Source organism: Oryx dammah, unplaced genomic scaffold, assembly GCF_014754425.2.
Source record: "Oryx dammah isolate SB20612 unplaced genomic scaffold, SCBI_Odam_1.1 HiC_scaffold_8, whole genome shotgun sequence".
NCBI classification, from domain to species: domain Eukaryota; kingdom Metazoa; phylum Chordata; class Mammalia; order Artiodactyla; family Bovidae; genus Oryx; species Oryx dammah.
Genome location: NW_024070192.1, coordinates 1946096 through 1965093, shown reverse-complemented (window position 1 = coordinate 1965093; position 18998 = coordinate 1946096). Strand labels below are relative to the sequence as shown.

The 18998-nt window shown below is 45.3% G+C and overlaps 1 protein-coding gene across 1 annotated transcript in view; it reads left to right on the top strand.

Annotated features, from left to right (window-relative positions):
* Positions 1 to 18567, top strand: part of ABCA10 (ATP binding cassette subfamily A member 10) — a 50848-nt gene extending 32281 nt beyond the window's left edge. Inside the window, exons 25-39 of the mRNA XM_040244409.1 lie at positions 18 to 131; positions 6389 to 6505; positions 7585 to 7671; positions 8436 to 8527; positions 9223 to 9343; positions 9978 to 10095; positions 10467 to 10558; positions 11913 to 12091; positions 12353 to 12428; positions 12502 to 12596; positions 13302 to 13421; positions 13530 to 13670; positions 16011 to 16090; positions 17142 to 17197; positions 17316 to 18567. Of these exons, the coding sequence (XP_040100343.1) occupies positions 18 to 131; positions 6389 to 6505; positions 7585 to 7671; positions 8436 to 8527; positions 9223 to 9343; positions 9978 to 10095; positions 10467 to 10558; positions 11913 to 12091; positions 12353 to 12428; positions 12502 to 12596; positions 13302 to 13421; positions 13530 to 13670; positions 16011 to 16090; positions 17142 to 17197; positions 17316 to 17414 (1587 nt within the window). The 3' untranslated portion in view covers positions 17415 to 18567. The remainder of the gene's footprint in view (positions 1 to 17; positions 132 to 6388; positions 6506 to 7584; positions 7672 to 8435; positions 8528 to 9222; positions 9344 to 9977; positions 10096 to 10466; positions 10559 to 11912; positions 12092 to 12352; positions 12429 to 12501; positions 12597 to 13301; positions 13422 to 13529; positions 13671 to 16010; positions 16091 to 17141; positions 17198 to 17315) is intronic.
* The last annotated feature ends 431 nt before the right edge of the window (positions 18568 to 18998 follow it).

The window sequence follows — 18998 nt, the reverse complement described above, 5'->3', positions numbered from 1 at the left end:
TCACCCTGTGTGCTTAGGTGGTCTGCGTGGCTGGCTGTGCGGCGTGTCTCATACTCCTCACATACGTGATTTCATTCCTCTTTCCCATGGGAAGGAAAAATAACGGCTTTTGGGCTCTCAGCTTTTTTCTTGTAAGTATCTGAAAATGTACACGCATGCATGTTTATGTGACATTTTCCTGAAGTTCCTTTTCTAACAGGGGAGAGTTAGGCCTAAATACCTAGAAGGAAGCGAAACTGCTTCTTTCCCACTTTGGTCATTGTTCGGCCATGTTCGTGGTTTAAGGTTTTCAGTTCATTTTCCTCTTCTTCTTCTTCTTTTTTTTTTTTTTCTGTTCTCAAAAGTTTTTCTTTGGCACTTCTGTTTCTTTGGAAAGAGATGAAACGGCTATAGAAATCCTGACATGTCCTAGCTGAAAGGCTAGATCACTGGGGTCAATTCCCTCATTTGATAGAGTAGGAAAAACTTTAAAGCATTAGACCTGAGCCCAATTTCTCAACTCAGGGAGGTTTCCTCCTGAATAATTAATTTTCTTTATTTAAAAAAAAATTGTGCTAGGTGGCCATATTGACGAATAACATAAGCAAACAAGTAAACAGAGAAAAGTTTTATTAAGAAATAAAATTATCTGCCACGTCAGGCATATTCTGCTCCTCCTCCTTCCCCAGGCCTTGCTGGCATCTTGAGCAGGCCAGCACGCCTTTCTGACTTTCGGATATTAACACAGTCTTGTTTCCTTCGTTAAGATTTGCTTTAAGTACTAAAAAAGGCCAGTCGAGTCCAAAACGTAACTTTAATCTTACAAACAATGAAAATTTCCTTCTCCAGCTCCATTTCAGGCATGCCGTTAGTTTGAGGACCCTTGGTGAGAAAAGGAAAGATGTTCTGTCCTTTTTCTCTTTCTTGTGGACTCGCCTTTCTGCTGTCTGTTTTGGAGACGTGGTGGAGGGATTGGGGTCAGGAGATCAAGGTCTTGCTTCTCTCAGGCCATGAGAGCTACGCTGGTGGTTGCTGTGGGTGGTATCCAAAGATCGGGCTTACTGTGGCCAGAAATGTCACAAACGCAACCAGTTCGAGAATTCATTGCAACAGTAGACATCCTAAAGGTGATTAAGTTGCTTCCGAGCTTCTAAATGTCATCCCTGTATACCTGTAATTCTGAGCCAGTTTTATTGGTGGTTGTGATAGTTTGATTGGTGGTTAAAGGTCATAGCAGGGTAATATCTCCTTAACCGTTGGAATCGGTCTTGATCTAATTTTTTCCTCATGCATCCCAATAGAAAGGTAGATTTGTTGGTTTTACTCTCCAATTAATGTTGCTGTGCATGTTTTAGACCATTTTATTGGGTCTGTTTAACTCTGGAGACTTTATGTAGTGATCCTGTTTATCCTAACAGTGGCTTTATGACCAAAAACCATTCGACTAAATTATGTCTAAATTGTGTCTAAATTATCTTTAATCTTTGGCTGATTTTAAAAACTCAGTTTTGCTTTTCAGAACTCTGCTTCTGTTTCAAATTTCCTGAACTGTTCCTCACAGCCTGTTGTTACTAGTTTGTGTGTGTGTGTGTGTTTTTAATTTCACATGTAATTTACGTGTACATTTAATTGAAATATTTGTATTTGTTGTTTGATAATTCTAGTAGCGAAAGTCTTCAGATAGTTTTAATCGGTATTTTTTCCCCTTCTGGACTCACACTTAGTGGACTGTTGCCTTGTATGTTTGATTTTTTTTTTAATCAAGAGTTCCTATTTGGTTGGCCTTTAGGTATGGAATCCTGGGACTTCCCTAGTGACTCAGCTGGTAAAGAATCCGCTTGCAGTGCAGGAGATGTGGGTTCAGTCCCTGGGTCGGGAAGATCCCCTGGAGAAGGGAATGGCTACCCACCCTCCAGTATACTTGCCTGGGAAGTGCTGTGGACGAAGACTGTACCTATTGTTGCTTGTTGGAAGGAAGAGTTAATGGAAGGATTATTTTAATTTTTCTAATGGGTTAGAAATGATGGATGAGCTAATTTGTATAGTAAGATAAAAAGAAAGGGGCCTTTCCAGTGATTAAGAATTTGCCTTGTGACGCAGAGGACACAAGTTCAATCCCTGGTCCAGGAACTAACATCCCACAAGCCACAGAGCAACTCAGCCTGTGCAGCACAGCTAGAGAGTCAGCCCCAACTAAGACCCGATGCAGCCAAATAAATGATTCTTTAAATAAAAAAGGTAAAAGAAAGGGATGGAGAGGAGGAAGTAGGGAGGTGAAAGATAAGTTCTCTTCCTGCACTGTTAGATTAGAGAGCTTGGCTGCAGGTCTCCGTGGGACTGAAGATGCGCTGACACGTCTTGCTAAAGCAGCACCTCTCATAACCGTGACGGTGTGGCCAGGGGACCTCTGAGGAGGTTCTGATTAAGGCCCTAAAATACGCTGATGACCCCTCAGGTTGTTTCCGTTCATACTGCTTTTTCTATGAGAAGATATTTCTTGTGCTTGTGGAGAGAACTCTTTAAAGAGCTTCTTAAAATTCTATGATCAGTCTCATGCACTTGGAATCTCGGCACATGGCGCACTGCAGGCGGGCTCGTCGGCTGGACGTGTGGACAGCCGCCTCACGCAAGGGCTCCGCATTCTTTTAAAGCTTCTGTTGCTGTTCAGCTGCTCAGTCGCGTCCGACTCTTTGTGACCCCATGGACTGCAACACTCCAGTCTTGCCTGTGCTTCACTATGTCCTGGAGACTCATGTCCATTGAGTCGATGATGCCATCCAACCATCTCATCCTCTGTCTCCCCCTTCTCCTCCTGACCTCAATTTTGCCAGCATCAGGGTCTTTTCCAATGAGTCAGCTCTTCAGATCAGGTGGCCAGAGTATTGGAGCTTCAGCTTTAGCATCAGTCCTTCCAAAGAACACCCAGGACTGATCTCCTTCAGAATGGACTGGTTGGATCTCCTTGCAGTCCAAGGGACTCTCAAGAGTCTTCTCGAACACCACAGTTCAAAAGCATCAATTCTTTGGCGCTCAGCCTTCTTTATGGTCCCACTCTCACATCTGTATATGACTACTGGAAAAACCATAACTTTGACTGTACGTACCTTTGTTGACAAAGTGATGTCTCTGCTTTTTTAATATGCTGTCTAGGTTTGTCATAATTTTCTTCCAAGGAGCAGGCGTCCTTTAATTTCATGGCTGCAGTCACTATCCACACAGTTTTGGAGCCCAAGAAAATAGTCTGTCACTGTTTGAATTTTTTCCCTATCTATTTGCCATGAAGTGATGGTACCAGGTGCCATGATCTTCATTTTTTGAATGTTGAATGTTAAGCCAGCTTTTACCTTTGCAACCAGTGCAAGTTTGATGCATGAAACAGGGCCCCCAAACCAGTGTTCTGGGAGAACCCAGAGGGGTAGGGTGGGGAGGGAAGGGGGATCGGGATTCAGGATGAGGAGACACGTATGTGCCTATGGCCGATTCAGGTTGGTGTGTGGCAGGAACCGTCACAACATGGTGAAGCAGTTGTCCTCCCATTAAATAAATTAAAAGAAGAAGAGGTTCTACAGTTCCTCTTAACTTTCTGCCATTAGAGTGGTGTCATCTGTATATCTAAGGTTATTGATACTTCTCCTGGCAATCTTGATTCTAGCCTGTGCTTCATCCAGCCCAGCATTTCGCATGATGTACTCTGCATGTAAGTTAAATAAGCAGGGTGACAACGTGTGGCCTTGATGTACTCCTTTTGCAATTTGGAACCAGTTCATTGTTCCATGTCGGGTTCTAACTGTTGCTTCTTGGCCTGAATACAGGCTTGTCAGGAGGCAAGTGAGGTGATCTGGTATTCCCATCTCTTTAAGAATTTTCCATAGTTTGTGGTGATCCACACAGTCTAAGGATATAGTGTAGTCAATGTAACAGAAATAGATGTTTTTCTGAAATTCTCTTCCTTTTTCTACGATCCAACAGATGTTGGCAATTTGATCTCTGGTCCCTACCTTTTCTAAATCCAGCTTGTACATCTGGAAGCTCTCAGTTCATGTACTGTTGAAGCCTAGCTTGAAGTATTTTGAGGATTACCTTGCTTATCATGCGAAATGCGTGCAGTTGTGAGGTAGTTTGAATTCTTTGGCATTGCCCTTCTTTGGGATTGGAATGAAAACTGACCTTTTCCAGTCCTGTGGCCACTGCTGAGTTTCCCAAATTTGCTGGCATATTGCGTCCACCACTTAGCAGCAGCATCTTTCAGGATTTGAAACAGCTCAGCTGGAATTCCATCACCTCCACTAGCTTTGTTCGTAGTAATGCTTCTTAAGGCCCACTTGACTTCTCACTCTAGCATGTCTGGCTCTAGCTGAGTGGTCACACCACTGTGGTTATCCAGGCAATTAAGACCTTTTTTGTATAGTTCTGTGTATGCTTACCACCTCTTCTTAATATCTTCTGCTTCTATTAGGCCCACAGCGTTCTATCCTTTATTGTACCCATCTTTGCATGAAATGTTCCCTTGGTATCTCTAATTTTTAAAAAATATTTATTTATTTTGCCATGCCAAGTCTTCATTTCAGTTCAGTCGCTCAGTTGTGTCCAACTCTTGCCACCCCACGAATCATAGCACACCAGGCCTCCCTGTCCATCACCAACTCCCGGAGTTTTCTCAAACCCATGTCCATCGAGTCGGTGATGCCATCCAGCCATCTCATCCTCTGTCATTGCCTTCTCCTTCTGCCCTCAATCTTTCCCAGCATCAGGGTCTTTTCCAGTGAGTCAGCTCTTTGCATCAGGTGGCCAAAGTATTGGAGTTTCAACTTCAACATCAGTCCTTCCAATGAACACCCAGGACTGATCTCCCTTAGGATGGACTGGTTGGATCTCCTTGCAGTCCAAGGGACTCTCAAGAGTCTTCTCCAACACCACAGTTCAAAAGCATCAATTCTTCGGCACTCAGCTTTCTTCACAGTCCAACTCTCACATCCATAAATGACCACTGGAAAAACCATAGCCTTGACTAGACGGACCTTTGTTGGCAAAGTAATGTCTCTGCTTTTTAATATGTTATCTAGGTTGGTCATAACTTTCCTTCCAAGGAGTAAGCATCTTTTAACTTCATGGCTGCAGTCACCATCTGCAGTGATTTTGGAGCCCCCCCAAATAAAGTCTGACACTGTTTCCACTGTTTCCCCATCTATTTGAAATGATGGGACTGGATGCCATGATTTAAGTTTTCTGAATGTTGAGCTTTAAGCTGACTTTTTCACTCTCCTCTTTCACTTTCATCAAGAGGCTCTTTAGTTCTTCACTTTCTGCCACAAGCGTGGTGTCCTTTGCATATCTGAGGTTATTGATATTTCTCCCGGCAATCTTGATTCCTGCTTGTGCTTCATCCAGCCCAGTGTTTCTCATGATGTACTCTGCATAGAAGTTAAATAAGCAGGGTGACAATAGACAGCCTTGACGTCCTCCTTTTCCTATTTGGAACCAGTCTGTTGTTCCATGTCCAGTTCTAACTGTTGCTTCCTGACCTGCATGCAGGTTTCTCAGGAGGAAGGTCGGGTGGTCTGGTATTCCTGTCTCTTCCAGAATCTTCCACAGTGGCACATGGTACCTTCAGTCTTCTTGCAGTGTGCAGAATCTTACTTTGCAATCTGTGGGATCTAGTTCCTGGGCCAGGGATTGAACCTGGACCCCCTGCATTGCGAGCAGAGTCTTAACACTTCCAGGGAAGTCCAATCTCTTCTTATAAAAGTATGGAGGCTTATAAAAGAATTTAGGCTCTGGAGTCAGACAGCCCAGGTTTGGATTCTAAATCTGGCACTAAATAGCGGTAAGATATTGGGCGAAGTTACTTGAGGTTTTTGAGGTTTAGTTCTCTGAGCTCAGAGAATGTGCGTATAAAGCGGCAGCACTCTACAGGGTTGGGACTGAGTCTCTCCAAGAGCGTTCGCTGTCACAGTGCTGGTAAATTGCTCGTCAGAGTCCTTGGTAAATAGTGTTCAGTGGGTGCTAAGAGAAGTTTCTGTTCCCTTCTTTATTCTTTTGTTATTCCTAAAACTACGGTGCTACGTATACCATTCGACAAGAAGTTAATTGTGTGCTAGTGCTGAAAGCGTGCAAGGATTTATGTTCATAAAGTAAAAGAATGTTATACTCCCTCTTTTAAATTGTTGCTGCATATCTGTACCGGATAGTACAGCGCCTTTTAGATGTCTCCGTCAGACTTTAACTGTAATCATGTGTTTCAGTTGTAATGACACTTTGATGCTTCTTAAAGAGGCAGTCTTCTCAATGTTGTTGTACGTAAGGTGAAAATTGAAAACAGGAATCTTTCTGGGAAAATAGATTACTTATAGAAAACATCTTACGTTAAATATGACTGAGCAAATTATGTCTGTGGATTTCTTCCCTTTAGATCTCATTATTCATGCTCATCCTCCTGGGATTAACTCATTCTGAAAATATTATAATTATATGTATAATTTTAATACCTTCGTGCACGTCAGTCTTTTTTCTTACCCGAATGATAGAGGTAAGCAGTTTTACCTACTGTATTTTTCACCTTGACCATGTAGCTCATTAATTAAATCCTTTCCCATAGGGGAACAGGTACATTTAATAAAATTTTAGAAATTATTCAATTGCTGGTAAATTCTGAAAAGAAGACGTGAAAATTGTATGAAGTTAAAAGTTGCATAGACCCTGAACCCATTATTCACACCCGGAAGGAAGCAAGTAAATCCATTAAGAAACACAACAGGAAACCCAGCTGTGGTTTATGAATTCCGAGAGGGGATTGTAAGAAAGGATTATGTTTTTCCCACTGTTACAGAACTCTCTCTTCTCACCATGACATGGAAGGTCCCCATTTCAATTTTGATAAATATCTGAAATTATTTTTGTGCTTGGCTCTCCCTTTCCCTACTGCAGGGAAGATGTGCTGTTTTATGCCTTGTACCACTGAGTATCCGTAGATTGCTTTGGGGGTGAGTGGTTGGTGCAGGAAGGAAAGCAAGATACTATTAGGACCTTCTGGGAGAAGCCAAGGACCACTGAGAATTCTGGGGACGTGATAGCAAATCTTAAGTACTTAACATGTGTATGTTTAGTCACTTCCACTAAAAAGAAACTTGTGAATCCCTACTGCACAGAATCGGGGCTTCCCAGGTGGTGCTAGTGGTAAAGATCTTGCCTGCTAATGCAGGAGACATAAGAGATGCGGGTTTGATCCCTGGGTCAGGAAGATCCCCTGGAGGAGGGCATGGCAATCCACTCCAGTATTCTTGCCTGGAAAACCCCATGGACAGAGGAGCCTGCCGGGCTACAGTCCATGGGGGTCACACAGAGTCGGAGACGACTGAAGTGACTCAGCACGTATGCACTCACGCAAGACACAGAGTCAGAATACAGAAAGCACTGGAGATTATAACCAAGGAAGGGCTTCACCTCCCAGCAGATTTCAGGGTCGTAGAACAAGTCTTGTCCCAGTTCACGGAGCATTCCCTTGTGCCCTGTGAAACAGCAGGTCATACGATACAGGTGTACTTAACATAAGAACGTTCTATTCGTGATGCAGAGAAATTTCACACAGCCCTTGTTTTTCTTCAACAGTTGTCCTCTATGTATCACAGAAGTTCCGAAAGTCAGGACTCTGAGAAAAGTGCAATTGATGAAATCATGCTCCTAACAATCTTCATAGTAAGAAAATATTTCTATCTGAATGTATACTACATAGGATTCATAGCCACATAATGTGCTTGCTTTATTCAAAGAACGGCAGATTGAAATACTCCCCCAGATACCCGCTCTTACTCTTTCTACGGGCTTCCCTGGTGGCTCACTGGTAAAGAATCTGCCTGCCAAGGCAGCAGATGACCCACTCCGGTATTCTTGCCTGGGAACTCCCATGGACAGACAGAAGAGCCTGGCGGGCTACAGGCCACGGGGTGGCAAAGGGTCAGACAGGACTGAGCACGCGGGCCTCACGTGTCACTGTTACGGTGTTGCTGCCAATTTCTCCTCGTATGCCTGTTAATATTCACTTTATTTAGGCGCTTCTACGTCGGACGCCTGTATATTTACAGTTGGCGTCTCTTCTTGTCTGATTGACCCCTAGGTCCTGCATGTCCTTTGTCTCATATCACAGTCTTTGCTTGCAGTCTGTTTTGTCTGATGTGAGCATTGCACGTGAGCCCTCTTTTCATTTGTGTTGCAGGGAATACCTTTTTCCATCCCTGTACTTACAGTCTGTGTCTGTCTCTAGATCTGAAGTGAGTCTCTCGTAGGCAGCATATATATATAGGTTGGTTTGATAAACTTTTCCATGTGAGAAGCATTTTATAAGATTTTTATCAAATTTATAAGAAAATGACCAAATCTCCTATGGCAGAAGGCATATATTGCCCATGGAGCTTGAATCCCAAGATGGTACTAATGTTCTAATCATTTTTCATTGCCTTTAGCCGTACCTTCAGATCATCATTTTTCTTTTTATTATACGGTGCCTGGAAATGAAGTATGGAAAAGAAACAATGAGGAAAGATCCATTTTTCAGGTTGGGAGAACCTTCACATCTGAATATAATGTAAACATTTAATGTGCTTAGCAGTTCTTTTAACAACATTTTATTAGTATGGATTTATTATCCAAGCTCTTGGCTAGGCCCACTGGGAAATATTATTCTGAAAAAATAAAACAAAACAAAAAAATTGAGAATCACTTTGAATGCAGTAATACACAGTTTCTAAGACACAGGTCTTGTGATTTTAGGCAAGTTGGGTGTTTGTCTTGTGAGCTGCACACACAGTGGTTAAGCATTAAGCATTGTTTTTTCTCCTGCTTATGAGAAGAACAGGTCTCTGAGTAGAAGACGCAGTAATGTAAAATGAGTTCATTGTGAAATGTTTTGAAAAGGCTCTTGCCAGTTTTGGTGATCGTTTATGATCCAACGTGATGATGACCTAGATGGCAACAGATTAAAGAGACTAAGCCTGCATTTGAGAGGATTTAGAGAGCTGGTCGATGGATGGGACAACAAGTTTTAAAGAGGAGAAATAGTCAAAGAGTATTTCATGGGACTTGGCTACTTGAGAGAGTTGTTACCGTCAAGGAGAATCTTGTCCGTCCTTAAGTAATCATTTATATTCTTGTAAAACAGAGAAAAAGACTTAAATCGTTGAAGCCATATTCTCCTGGTAGTAGGTGGTACAGTTAGCATTTCATTTTAATGCTGTTTTATTTTCTCTGTAGAATCTCTCCAAGAAGAAGGGAATATCGTCCAAACCCAGAAGAACCGGAAGAAGAGGATGAAGACGTTCGCAGGGAAAGAGTGGAAACGGCGACCGCGCTCGCTGCGTCCAGCTCGGACGAGGTGAAGACGCGCGACCGAGCCTCTGGGGAAGGACTGGAGCAGCCGGCTCGTCCTGTAGACTGGATGGAGGGTTGGCTTTTACTGTGAAAACTTGCCACTGCATCCTTAGTCCTCCCATTTGTAGTTCATAGTCACGTCACTACCTTTTGAAGAATTTATCCAGCATCACTCTTGATTTTCTCTCCTTCCATCTTTTTTGGTGGATTTCAACCTTCATTCATCAGAGCAGTTCAAGAATTCTGATATTCTTTATCAGTTTTTAACAAAATCCCACATCTTGAAGGGTTTAAATTCCGTTTTGCTATATATTGAAATTGTCATGTCAATAAATCTAAATAGCGTATGAGAAAGAGTAGATGAATTTATACTGCGTTAAAATTAATAAGAAGGGCAATTAATGCAAGGTTAGTGTAACACAAAAGGAAATATATTTGCTTAGGAATTAGTTTCATAAGTTGATAAAGAAGTCCTCAATCGTAAATGTACATTTGAGAGTTTTATTTGAAACAAGAGGCTGAATTACTATTGGCACAAAACCTGGTTAAATGCAGAGCCTAGGAAATGAACGGTGGGACGTGAATGCACAAAGCATGTGATATTTCAGAGGAAAATCGCGCTCTCCCATGTCTTCTAGAAGCCGGTAATAATGGCAAGCTGTTTACACAAGGAATATAAGCAGAAAAGGAAAAGGTGCTTTTCAGCAGGAAGGACGAAAACCGCCGTTCGGAATGTTTCCTTCTGTATTAACAAAGGTTTGGATAATGTCTTGTTTATTAGGATGTTCCTTATTATCTAGGTTTAGCACTAGGAAGGGAATGATTTTCCATTCTCTCAGTCTGTTCACATATCTCAGTTAACGTGTAATTATAAAAATACTTGACTTGCTGGCAGAGAGATGTTTTTATTTCAAAATCCTGTCCCAGATCAAATGTCAAGAAAATCAGCTGACCTTGGATCCAGATGTCCGAATTCTTCTCCTGTAAATCTGCAGTCTTTTCATTAATATGGAAATAACACAGGTGCTGTCTGAAAACGCTACTTTCTTTCAAACATTCCTGAGCATTCCTGATTTTAGGTTAGTCGACTTTTCAAGCACAAAAAGTGACGGTGAACCTTTTTCCAGGTGAAGTGTTGGGATTGCTGGGGCACAATGGAGCTGGGAAGAGCACTTCTATTAAGATGATAACTGGAGACACAACGCCGACCGCAGGAGCGGTACGTGGCGTGGGGGGCAGCCCAGCTCTCAGCCGGGGGATGTCCTGCTCGCTGTCAGTGGCCTCTTCACGCTGTTCTCATCAGTCAGTCAAGCGACCTCTGTTTTGTTGAAGTATAGTTGATTTAGTGTTGTGCCAATATTTGCTGAACAGCCGTTCAGTTCAGTCGCTCGGTCAGGCCCGTCCCTTTGCCACCCCGTGGGCTGCAGCAGGCCAGGCTTCCCTCTCCAGCAGAGTCATTCAGTTATACACAGATATACATCCTTTATTTTTTGACATTCTTTTCCATTATGGTGTATCACAAGATGTTGCATACAGTTCCCTGGGCTCCAGTAGGAGCTCGTTGTTTACCCATCCCATGTATATATTTGTACATATGTGTATAGCTTGCTTATACCAACCCCAAACTCCCAGTTCACCCCCTCCCTCCCCACGTCCTCCTTGACAACCACAAGGCTGACCTCTACGTCTGTGAGTTCTCTGCTGCTGCTGCTAAGCCCAGCTCTGTGTGACCCCATAGACGGCAGCCCACCAGGCTCCCCCGTCCCTGGGATTCTCCAGGCAAGAACACCGGAGTGGGTTGCCAGTTCCTTCTCCAATGCATGAGAGTGAAAAGTGAAAGTGAAGTCGCTCAGTCGTATCCGACTCTTAGCGACCCCATGGACTGCAGCCCACCAGGCTCCTCCGTCCATGGGATTTTCCAGGCAAGAGTACTGGAGTGGGCTGCCATTGCCTTCTCCGTGAGTTCTCTAGATAAGTTTATTTGTGCCGTATTTTAGATTCCACACATATGTGCTAATGTGCGGTATTTGTTTTTCTCTTCCTGACTCCACTTAGTGAAGTAATCTGCAGTCGCATCTGCGCTGTTGCGAGTGGTGTTCTTTCGTGCCTTCTCGTGGCTGCACAGCCCGTCGTGGCCTCACCCTCTCTGTCTGCTCCTCTGTCAGCGGACACGGAGGTTGCCTCCATGTCTTGGCTGTTGTGACTCGTGCTGCCCTGAACACAGGGCTGCATGTATTTTTTGGGTGACAGTTGCCTCTGGGTATACGCCCAGGACTAGGCTTGCTGGACCACGTGTCAGTTGTCTTTCACGTTTCCTGAGGAGCCTCCATGCTCTTTTCCGTACTGACTGTACCAGCTTGCATTCCCACCAGCAGTGTAAGAAGGTTCCCTTTTCTCCACACCCTCTCCAGCATCAAATGCTTAAAAAAAAAAAAAGAATAAGCAGATGAGTTTCTAAAACCCCTCTTGCGTGCTGAAGAAGGGCTGTGACTGAACGGCCGCTTCTCCGTCCTTCAGCAGCGGGAGGGCTGCAGCGGCAGGCGGGTGACGCTGACCTTTGCTGTTCGCGGCAGGTGGTGTTCGGCGGCAGCGGAACGCCTCCGGCGCGAGAGGCAGGCGGCGGCCCCAGGCATCTGGGGTACTGTCCGCAGGAGGACACGCTGTGGCCCAGCCTCACGGTCCGGGAACACTTGGACCTCTATGCGGCCGTGAGGGGCCTGGCTGAAGAGGAGGCTGCTCTCAGCGTTTCAAGGTGCGGCTCGAAGCCTCCAGCACGTGGTTTGTGGCTGGAGGAAGGGGGGACACAGAACTTACTCAGGAAATGTGGAAAGGAGATGAACTGTGCCTCCAACTTTCATGCAAATAAAATGACTGAAAATCTGAACGAGAACCAAGTCATGACATGTATTGTTTGGGGCCCTGTGAATGAGGCTTCGTGCATGCCTCTCCGACTGAAAGTGCTGGGGTGCCCTAGACGTTTTAGGCACGGACGTAATCCGAGTGCTTCCCGCAGGCTGGCAGACGCGCTGAAGCTGCAGGACCAGATGGCGCTCCCCACCAAGGCCTTACCCGAGGGGGCCAAGAGAAAGGTAGGCCCGGGCCGGGCCCCCCCCTCCACGCACGCCCCCAGGCTGGCGCCAACGCGGCTCCTCTCTGTTGCAGCTGAGCTTCGCGCTGAGCGTCCTGGGGAGCCCGGCCGTGCTGCTCCTGGACGAGCCGACCACGGGGATGGATGCCGAGGGACAGCGGCAGATGTGGTGAGGGGCGTCGGGGCAGTCATCCAAGTCTAGAGTGGGGGCTCACTGAGTTTTCACGTTTTCTCCACTAACCTTTGAGACTCAGACCCTCTATTGTTTGATTCACTGAAGCTCAATATGGCTCAGATGGTAAAGAACCTGCCTGCAATACAGGAGATCCCTGGCTCGGGAAGATCCCCTGGAGAAGGGAATGGCAACCCACTCCAGGGTTCTTGCCTGGGGAATCCCGCAGACAGAGGGTCCTGGTGGGCCACAGTCCACGGGGTCACAGAGTCAGACCCAACTGAGCAACTACCTCTTACTCAGATTCCTCAAGGAGGCAAAAATTGACATGTAAGAATCAAATGGACCCTCGAAGGCTCTCGGTTGACTCTTCTTTCTCTTACTAGTCCTCCCCCTGCCTCTTTCTTCCTCTGTTTTATTTTTCAGTTGTTGAAAATCCTACAGTGTGGTGTTTTCCTGCTCTTCAAAACAAACACCAAGTTAGGCACACCTTTCAGACATCTGCTTTTCATTCTATGAAGCCTGTTGATGTGATGGTGTAATTACCTAACACAGGACAATTTTTCTTCTTTCTCTCCAAAGATTTTTTTTTTTCTTGCAATGTAATCTAGCTTCCTCTTTTGAGGCTGCCTTGGTCGTTCCTGATCATCTGTTTTCCCAGATGACTTTCAAAGTGCAAACAGTCCCTTTCTCTGTCTCCAGGCAGGCAATCCAGGCCATTGTTAAAAGCTCGGCGAGGGGCGCCCTGCTGACCACCCACTCCATGGCCGAGGCGGAGGCTGTGTGCGACCGCGTGGCCATCATGGTGTCCGGAAGGCTGAGGTGGGTGCCTGGCTGACGCGTGGACCCCTTCCTCCGCCATCCGCAGGGGCGGGAGAACCCAGGAGGCGTCTCTTTTCTTTCAACTCTTCTTTCCCTTCCCTGGACCAGGTGTATCGGTTCCATTCAGCATCTGAAAAGCAAGTTCGGCAAAGACTATTTACTGGAGATGAAGGTAAAGGCGCTCGCCCTAATGGAGCCTCTGCACGTGGAGATTCTCAAGCACTTCCCCCAGGCTGCTCGGCAGGAGAGGTGAGGGCCGCCCGGCTTGGGTGCCAGGCCCACGGCCTCGGCTCATCTAGAGGGCGGGAAGAGGGAGCCCCGGCTGCCTGTTGGTTACAGACAGGCTGTGGAGGGGCCACTAGGAAGGAGGGAGGGGCCTCCCTGGCCGCCCAGCCATAAAGAGTCCACCTTCGATGCGGGAGGCGGGGCTTTGATCCCCGGGTCAGGAAGATCCCCTGGAGGAGGAAATGGCAACCCCCTCCAGTATTCTTGCCTGGGGAAGCCCATGGACAGAGGAGTTGGCGGGCTACAGTCCGTGGGGTCGCAGAGAGGCAGACATGGCTGAGCGACTAAACACCAACAAGGACGTACAGGAGACAGGCAGCAATGGAAGTCATTCTCAGTGAGTGCTTCCTATTAACGGGTGGACAGTATGTGTGTGCGTGTGTGTGTGTGTGTGAACTGTGGAATGGCAGAGATTGGGGGGGAGGTACAAGCTTGATCACCAGTTTAATGGTTTTTTAAAATAGACAGTGAAAATTCTGTATCAGTCTATAACATTTTACCAGATACAAAATTACACCAAGAGCTCGAACAGACTCACATGCCTCAGAAAGGCTGACTTTGCCTTAATGGGGTTTAAGGTGTCCCTGGGGGTTCTGCAGGCAGGAACACTGGAGTGGGTTGCAGCTTCCTGCTCCACCCGGGGTTTGGATTTCTCTCTGCCACTCACTCCTTTGGCCCCGTCAGCTCTTGGTCACAGCCCACGGGCTCTCCCCTGACTCACGTGGACTCGCCCGAGGACTCTAGCTTTGGCCTGTGGGCCTAGTTGCTCCTCGGCATGTGGGATCTTAGTTCCCCAATCAGGGATCAAACCTGAGCACCCCTGCATTGCACGGTAGATTCCTAACCCCTGGACCACAGGGAACGTCCCTGACTCTACCTTAAATTAATTGATTATAAATCATTTGATCCTCCCTGTAGTTCCTCTGGGCTTCCCTTGTGGCTCAGATAGTAAAGAATCTGCCCACCGTGTAGGAAATCCAGTTCGATCCCCGGGATGGGAAGATCCCCGGGATGGGAAGATCCCCCTGGAGAATAGAATGGCTCCTTTAAAGTTGTGTGAGGTCAGCTGTGAGTTACAGATAAAGATAAGCAAACCCAGGTGAACGGCAGGCTGAACAGGAATTCCACTGAAAGACGTACAAGGTTCTTATGGTGCTTGAGTCCTTTTGAGGAAAGAGTATTAGCAAAGGAAGATGCAAGTGAATGAGGGAAGGACATTGAGGGCGGACTTTAAGGCTGAGCAGGTGTGGCCAGTGGAAGAATGGGGTAAGAGTCGCTCTTCTGAGAAAACATCCCGCGTAAACGCTCAAGTCAAGAGTGAGCTCTGCGCACAGAAGACGGAGAGAAAGCTCACATCCATGATGTGTAAAGAGATGCTGCGCATTTGTTCTCTGCTTGTGTCCCTGTGTCTGCTCTGCAAATAGGTTCATCTGTACCGTTTCTCTAGAGTCCACATACGTGCGTTAATGTACAGTATTTATTTTTCTCTTCAAGGGGAAAGGGGCTGTGGGATGAATCAGGGAGATGATTGATGGTATGTATAAAACAGACAATTAATGAGAGCCTACTGAAGATCACGGGGCGCCCTCCTCAGTGCTCTGTGGTGATCTAATGGGAAAGAAATGCGAACCAGAGGAGAGAGTATGTCTATCTGTATGAGGCTGATTCCTTCTGCTGCACATAACATGCCACTGTAAAGCAGCCATGCTCCAATAAAAATTAATTAAAGAACCCCAAAACAGACAGAATAAATAATAAAAAGGAGAAAGTCATTAAGTGTGTGTGAATTTTATTTAATTCTTTTGAGAAGTCTCAAAGAGAAAGACCAAAGAATGTTCACTGAATTGTGCAACATGAGGTCCTGGATGAACATATTTGGGAAGGCTAGAGGTCAAGGAAGAATTTTTTAATGGGAGAGAGCTCTACAAGTTTTAATTCTTGTACAAAAGATTGAAAAGAAGAAAGTTTGATTAAAAGGTTCCAGGGAGCATAGAAAGATTGGCTTTTGAGAGTAAGAAATAAAATACAAAAGAAAGACAGCACAGGCTGAGTGTGAAAACGTATCAGAGTGATTTTTCAGAATTTATCTTGAACAAGAAGTTAGGGGCAAGCAGATTTTTGTTCTAATCAGATTTTTATGACTAAAGATAATTTCTTGGCTCAGATTCATGCTTTATCAAATTAAACTATTTGCCTTTTATTTAAAGGAAACTTTTTAAAAATTCTTCGGTTATTTTAGCCGTCAAATCCTTCCCAATATTGTAATGTTGAAGGATAGTAACTCTCACTCTTTCCTCCTCCCAGATATTCGTTCGTGATGGCATATAAATTACCCATAGAGGATGTTCACCCTCTGTCTCAGACCTTTTCCAAATTAGAGGCAGGTAAGTTTAGAGTGTTGAAACTTAATGTACTGGAAATATTTTCATGTGGAATGCATATCAAATAACTTCAAGTACAAAACTTATAGCATCAGTCAAACCTTGGAAAATTTCCACTGGAATAGTCTTAAAAATCTTAAAGGGAATGCATGGGCGACCCTGGACTTGGCTTCACACCACCCGATTCCCCCTCTGCTCACGAGGAAATAAGTCAGAACACTCTGTCCTGGTTCCCTTGCATACCATTGGAGCATAATTATCGTTGTGACGTCCCAAAGAACACCAAGGTGAGCTTCTGGCAGCTCTGTGTTTGTCAAAGTCAGAGCCACAAGGAGCAGAAACTTGGAGCCACGGATTCAATGTAACTGTGAATGCCTTCTACTCCATTGATCCGTGTGTTTATGTCAGTGCTGGGACGACTAAAAAACACGCAGGGATGAGACGTAGCGAGTCAGGGTCGAAGAGGCGGTTCTGAACTGGTTGCAGAGACGCTGATCACAGCTCGCGCTGGGTGTTTATGGTACCTTGATATGCAAGAAGCATAGCATTTACTGAACGGGGACCAGCAGGGAGTATACTCCATGGATCTATAAATACAGGCTGAAGGAGCAGAGGCTGGGACGGTTAGATGGCGTCACTGACTCACTGAGCCTACTGCGGGAGACAGTGAGGGGCAGGGAAGCCTGGCGTGCTGCGGTCCATGGGGTCGCAAAGAGCTGGACACAACTTAACCACTAAACCGCAACACAGCAACGCTCAGCAGTGATGTGGAGGCAGGAGCACACAGGCAGAGAGAGACTCAGACGCTGCACGCTGAAATAGGACGCGCAGTCCTTGTTGGGGAGGAGGCGGCTTACAGGGCTTTTACACTTGAATGCCGTGCTCTTTTGACTCCATATCAGCACTCTTTAATTCATCCTTCGAGAAAATTCAGTTTACTTGGCCCATATCTTAAAGTATCTCCTGGATTCGAAGTTGCTGTTAATGTTGCCGGCTTTGAAAATACTTCTGTTGGCAAATGTGTCGGCCCTAACGTCAGCCCCTTTACTCGCAGTGAAACAGGCCTTCGACCTGGAAGAATACAGCCTTTCCCAGGCCACCTTGGAGCAGGTGAGGTTTTCAACCCTCGAACATCAGCCCCAGGAATCTTTGTGTGAGTCTCTGGGAACTCCCACCTTTCAGAAACACCCTGACATGTTCATTCCCTTCTTTATTTTCTCTGACTTAGGTATTCTTAGAACTCTCCAAAGAGCAGGAGCTGGGGAATATGGATGATGACGTTGATACAACAGTCAGATGGAAACTTCTGCCGCAGGAAGAGTCTTAAGACCCTGGACCTCCTTGTGCCAGATGTTAGCTCTCACTGCATCCTCAGTTCCCGTAACTGTAGAAGAAGCTCATGTTACTGAAGTTAACAGAACATTCAGTAGTAGAGACATTCAATAACGGTTAAGGTTTTTAGATTTTTTTATTTGATGTGGACCATTTTTAAAGATTTTATTGAATTTGTTAAAGTACTGCTTCTGTTTTAAGTTTGGGTGTCTTGCCTGTGTGTCACGTGGGATATCCACTCCCAGACCAGGGATCGAACCCACACCCCCTCTATTGGAAAGAGAAGTCTTAACCACTGGATCTCCAGGGAAATCCCATGATCAAGGTTTTAATTGGCTTTTAAAATTTTAGAATGGAGAGAAGAGGCAAAGATAGGGAAACGTAGCAGACAAAATTAATGTAATCAGACATTACCCAGATTAGGCCTGATTTGTGTTTAATTCATAAATCACATGATGTTAGACAAGTGCTGTGTTGTTCAGTAAAGCTGACTGCTCAGCACGTGTTACAAATAAAACCTTGTAGGCTTTTAAACCCTAGACTTTAAGCTTATCATCTTTCTAAAGCATTATTTACTTAAGTGAGTGAAGTTGCTCAGTCATGTCCGACTCTTTCCAACCCCATGGACTGTAGCCTACCAGGCTCCTCCATCCATGGGATTTTCCAGGCAAGAATACTGGAGTGGGTTGCCATTTCCTTCTCCGGTGATTTACTTAGTATCAACTTAATGTGACACGGACTGTCAGAAGATCTAAAAAGTTGATAGATGAAAGGACACAGCATAACTTTTAGCTTTAATCATATAGTCTGATTATAAAATAAATAAATGCTACTTTCAGGGTGTATAGAAATTATGTGAGTAAAGATAAGAGGAATCTGTAGTGAAACCGCAGTAAATATTTTGGCTGACCTACGTTCAACGTGCTTTTCAGGAGTACATTTTCGAAGCTGGCATCAGTGAGCCTAGTAGTTCTTTATGTTTCTCACTTACATTTCCGGGATGCCTCCCATGTCGCTATAGCCCTTCTGCGTTCTGTAGCAACCTCATGACATTCCTCTGATGTTCCACCAGGTCAGCCTTTTTCCTGTTCCCTGACAGTCTGGTTCCATGCACATTTATAAATAAAGCTGGGACGCGCTGCGTTGAAGTCTCATTTGATACAGTCTTAAGAGTACGGAGCTCAGATAGCAACTCTTAGCTCTCTGCTCTATGAGACTTTGCTGTCTGTTCTCTGACCCGTAGAAAAAGTCAGTGTCCGTCCTCGGCTCGCGAGCCAAGCAAGCAGCAGCAGCTTCTCATCTCGGCTCCTTCTTGTCTCTGCCTTTGCCCACCTGCTGACCTCTTACCTGCCCTGTGGTCAGCTCCTTTGTCTTCAGCTTGGTGCTGACTTAGAGGTGAGATTTGTCCCCTTACCTAGACTCTTACAAACGGCTCTTTCCACCGCTATTGGGGGGATTTGTTTCGTGGCTGTGATGGATCTTCGCCATTGGTCAAACGAGGAGCTCAGTGAAGAGCAGCACCTTCGTCCTGACCCGGGAGAGTGCCCGAAGAGTGCGTAAAAATTTGACATGTATTTCA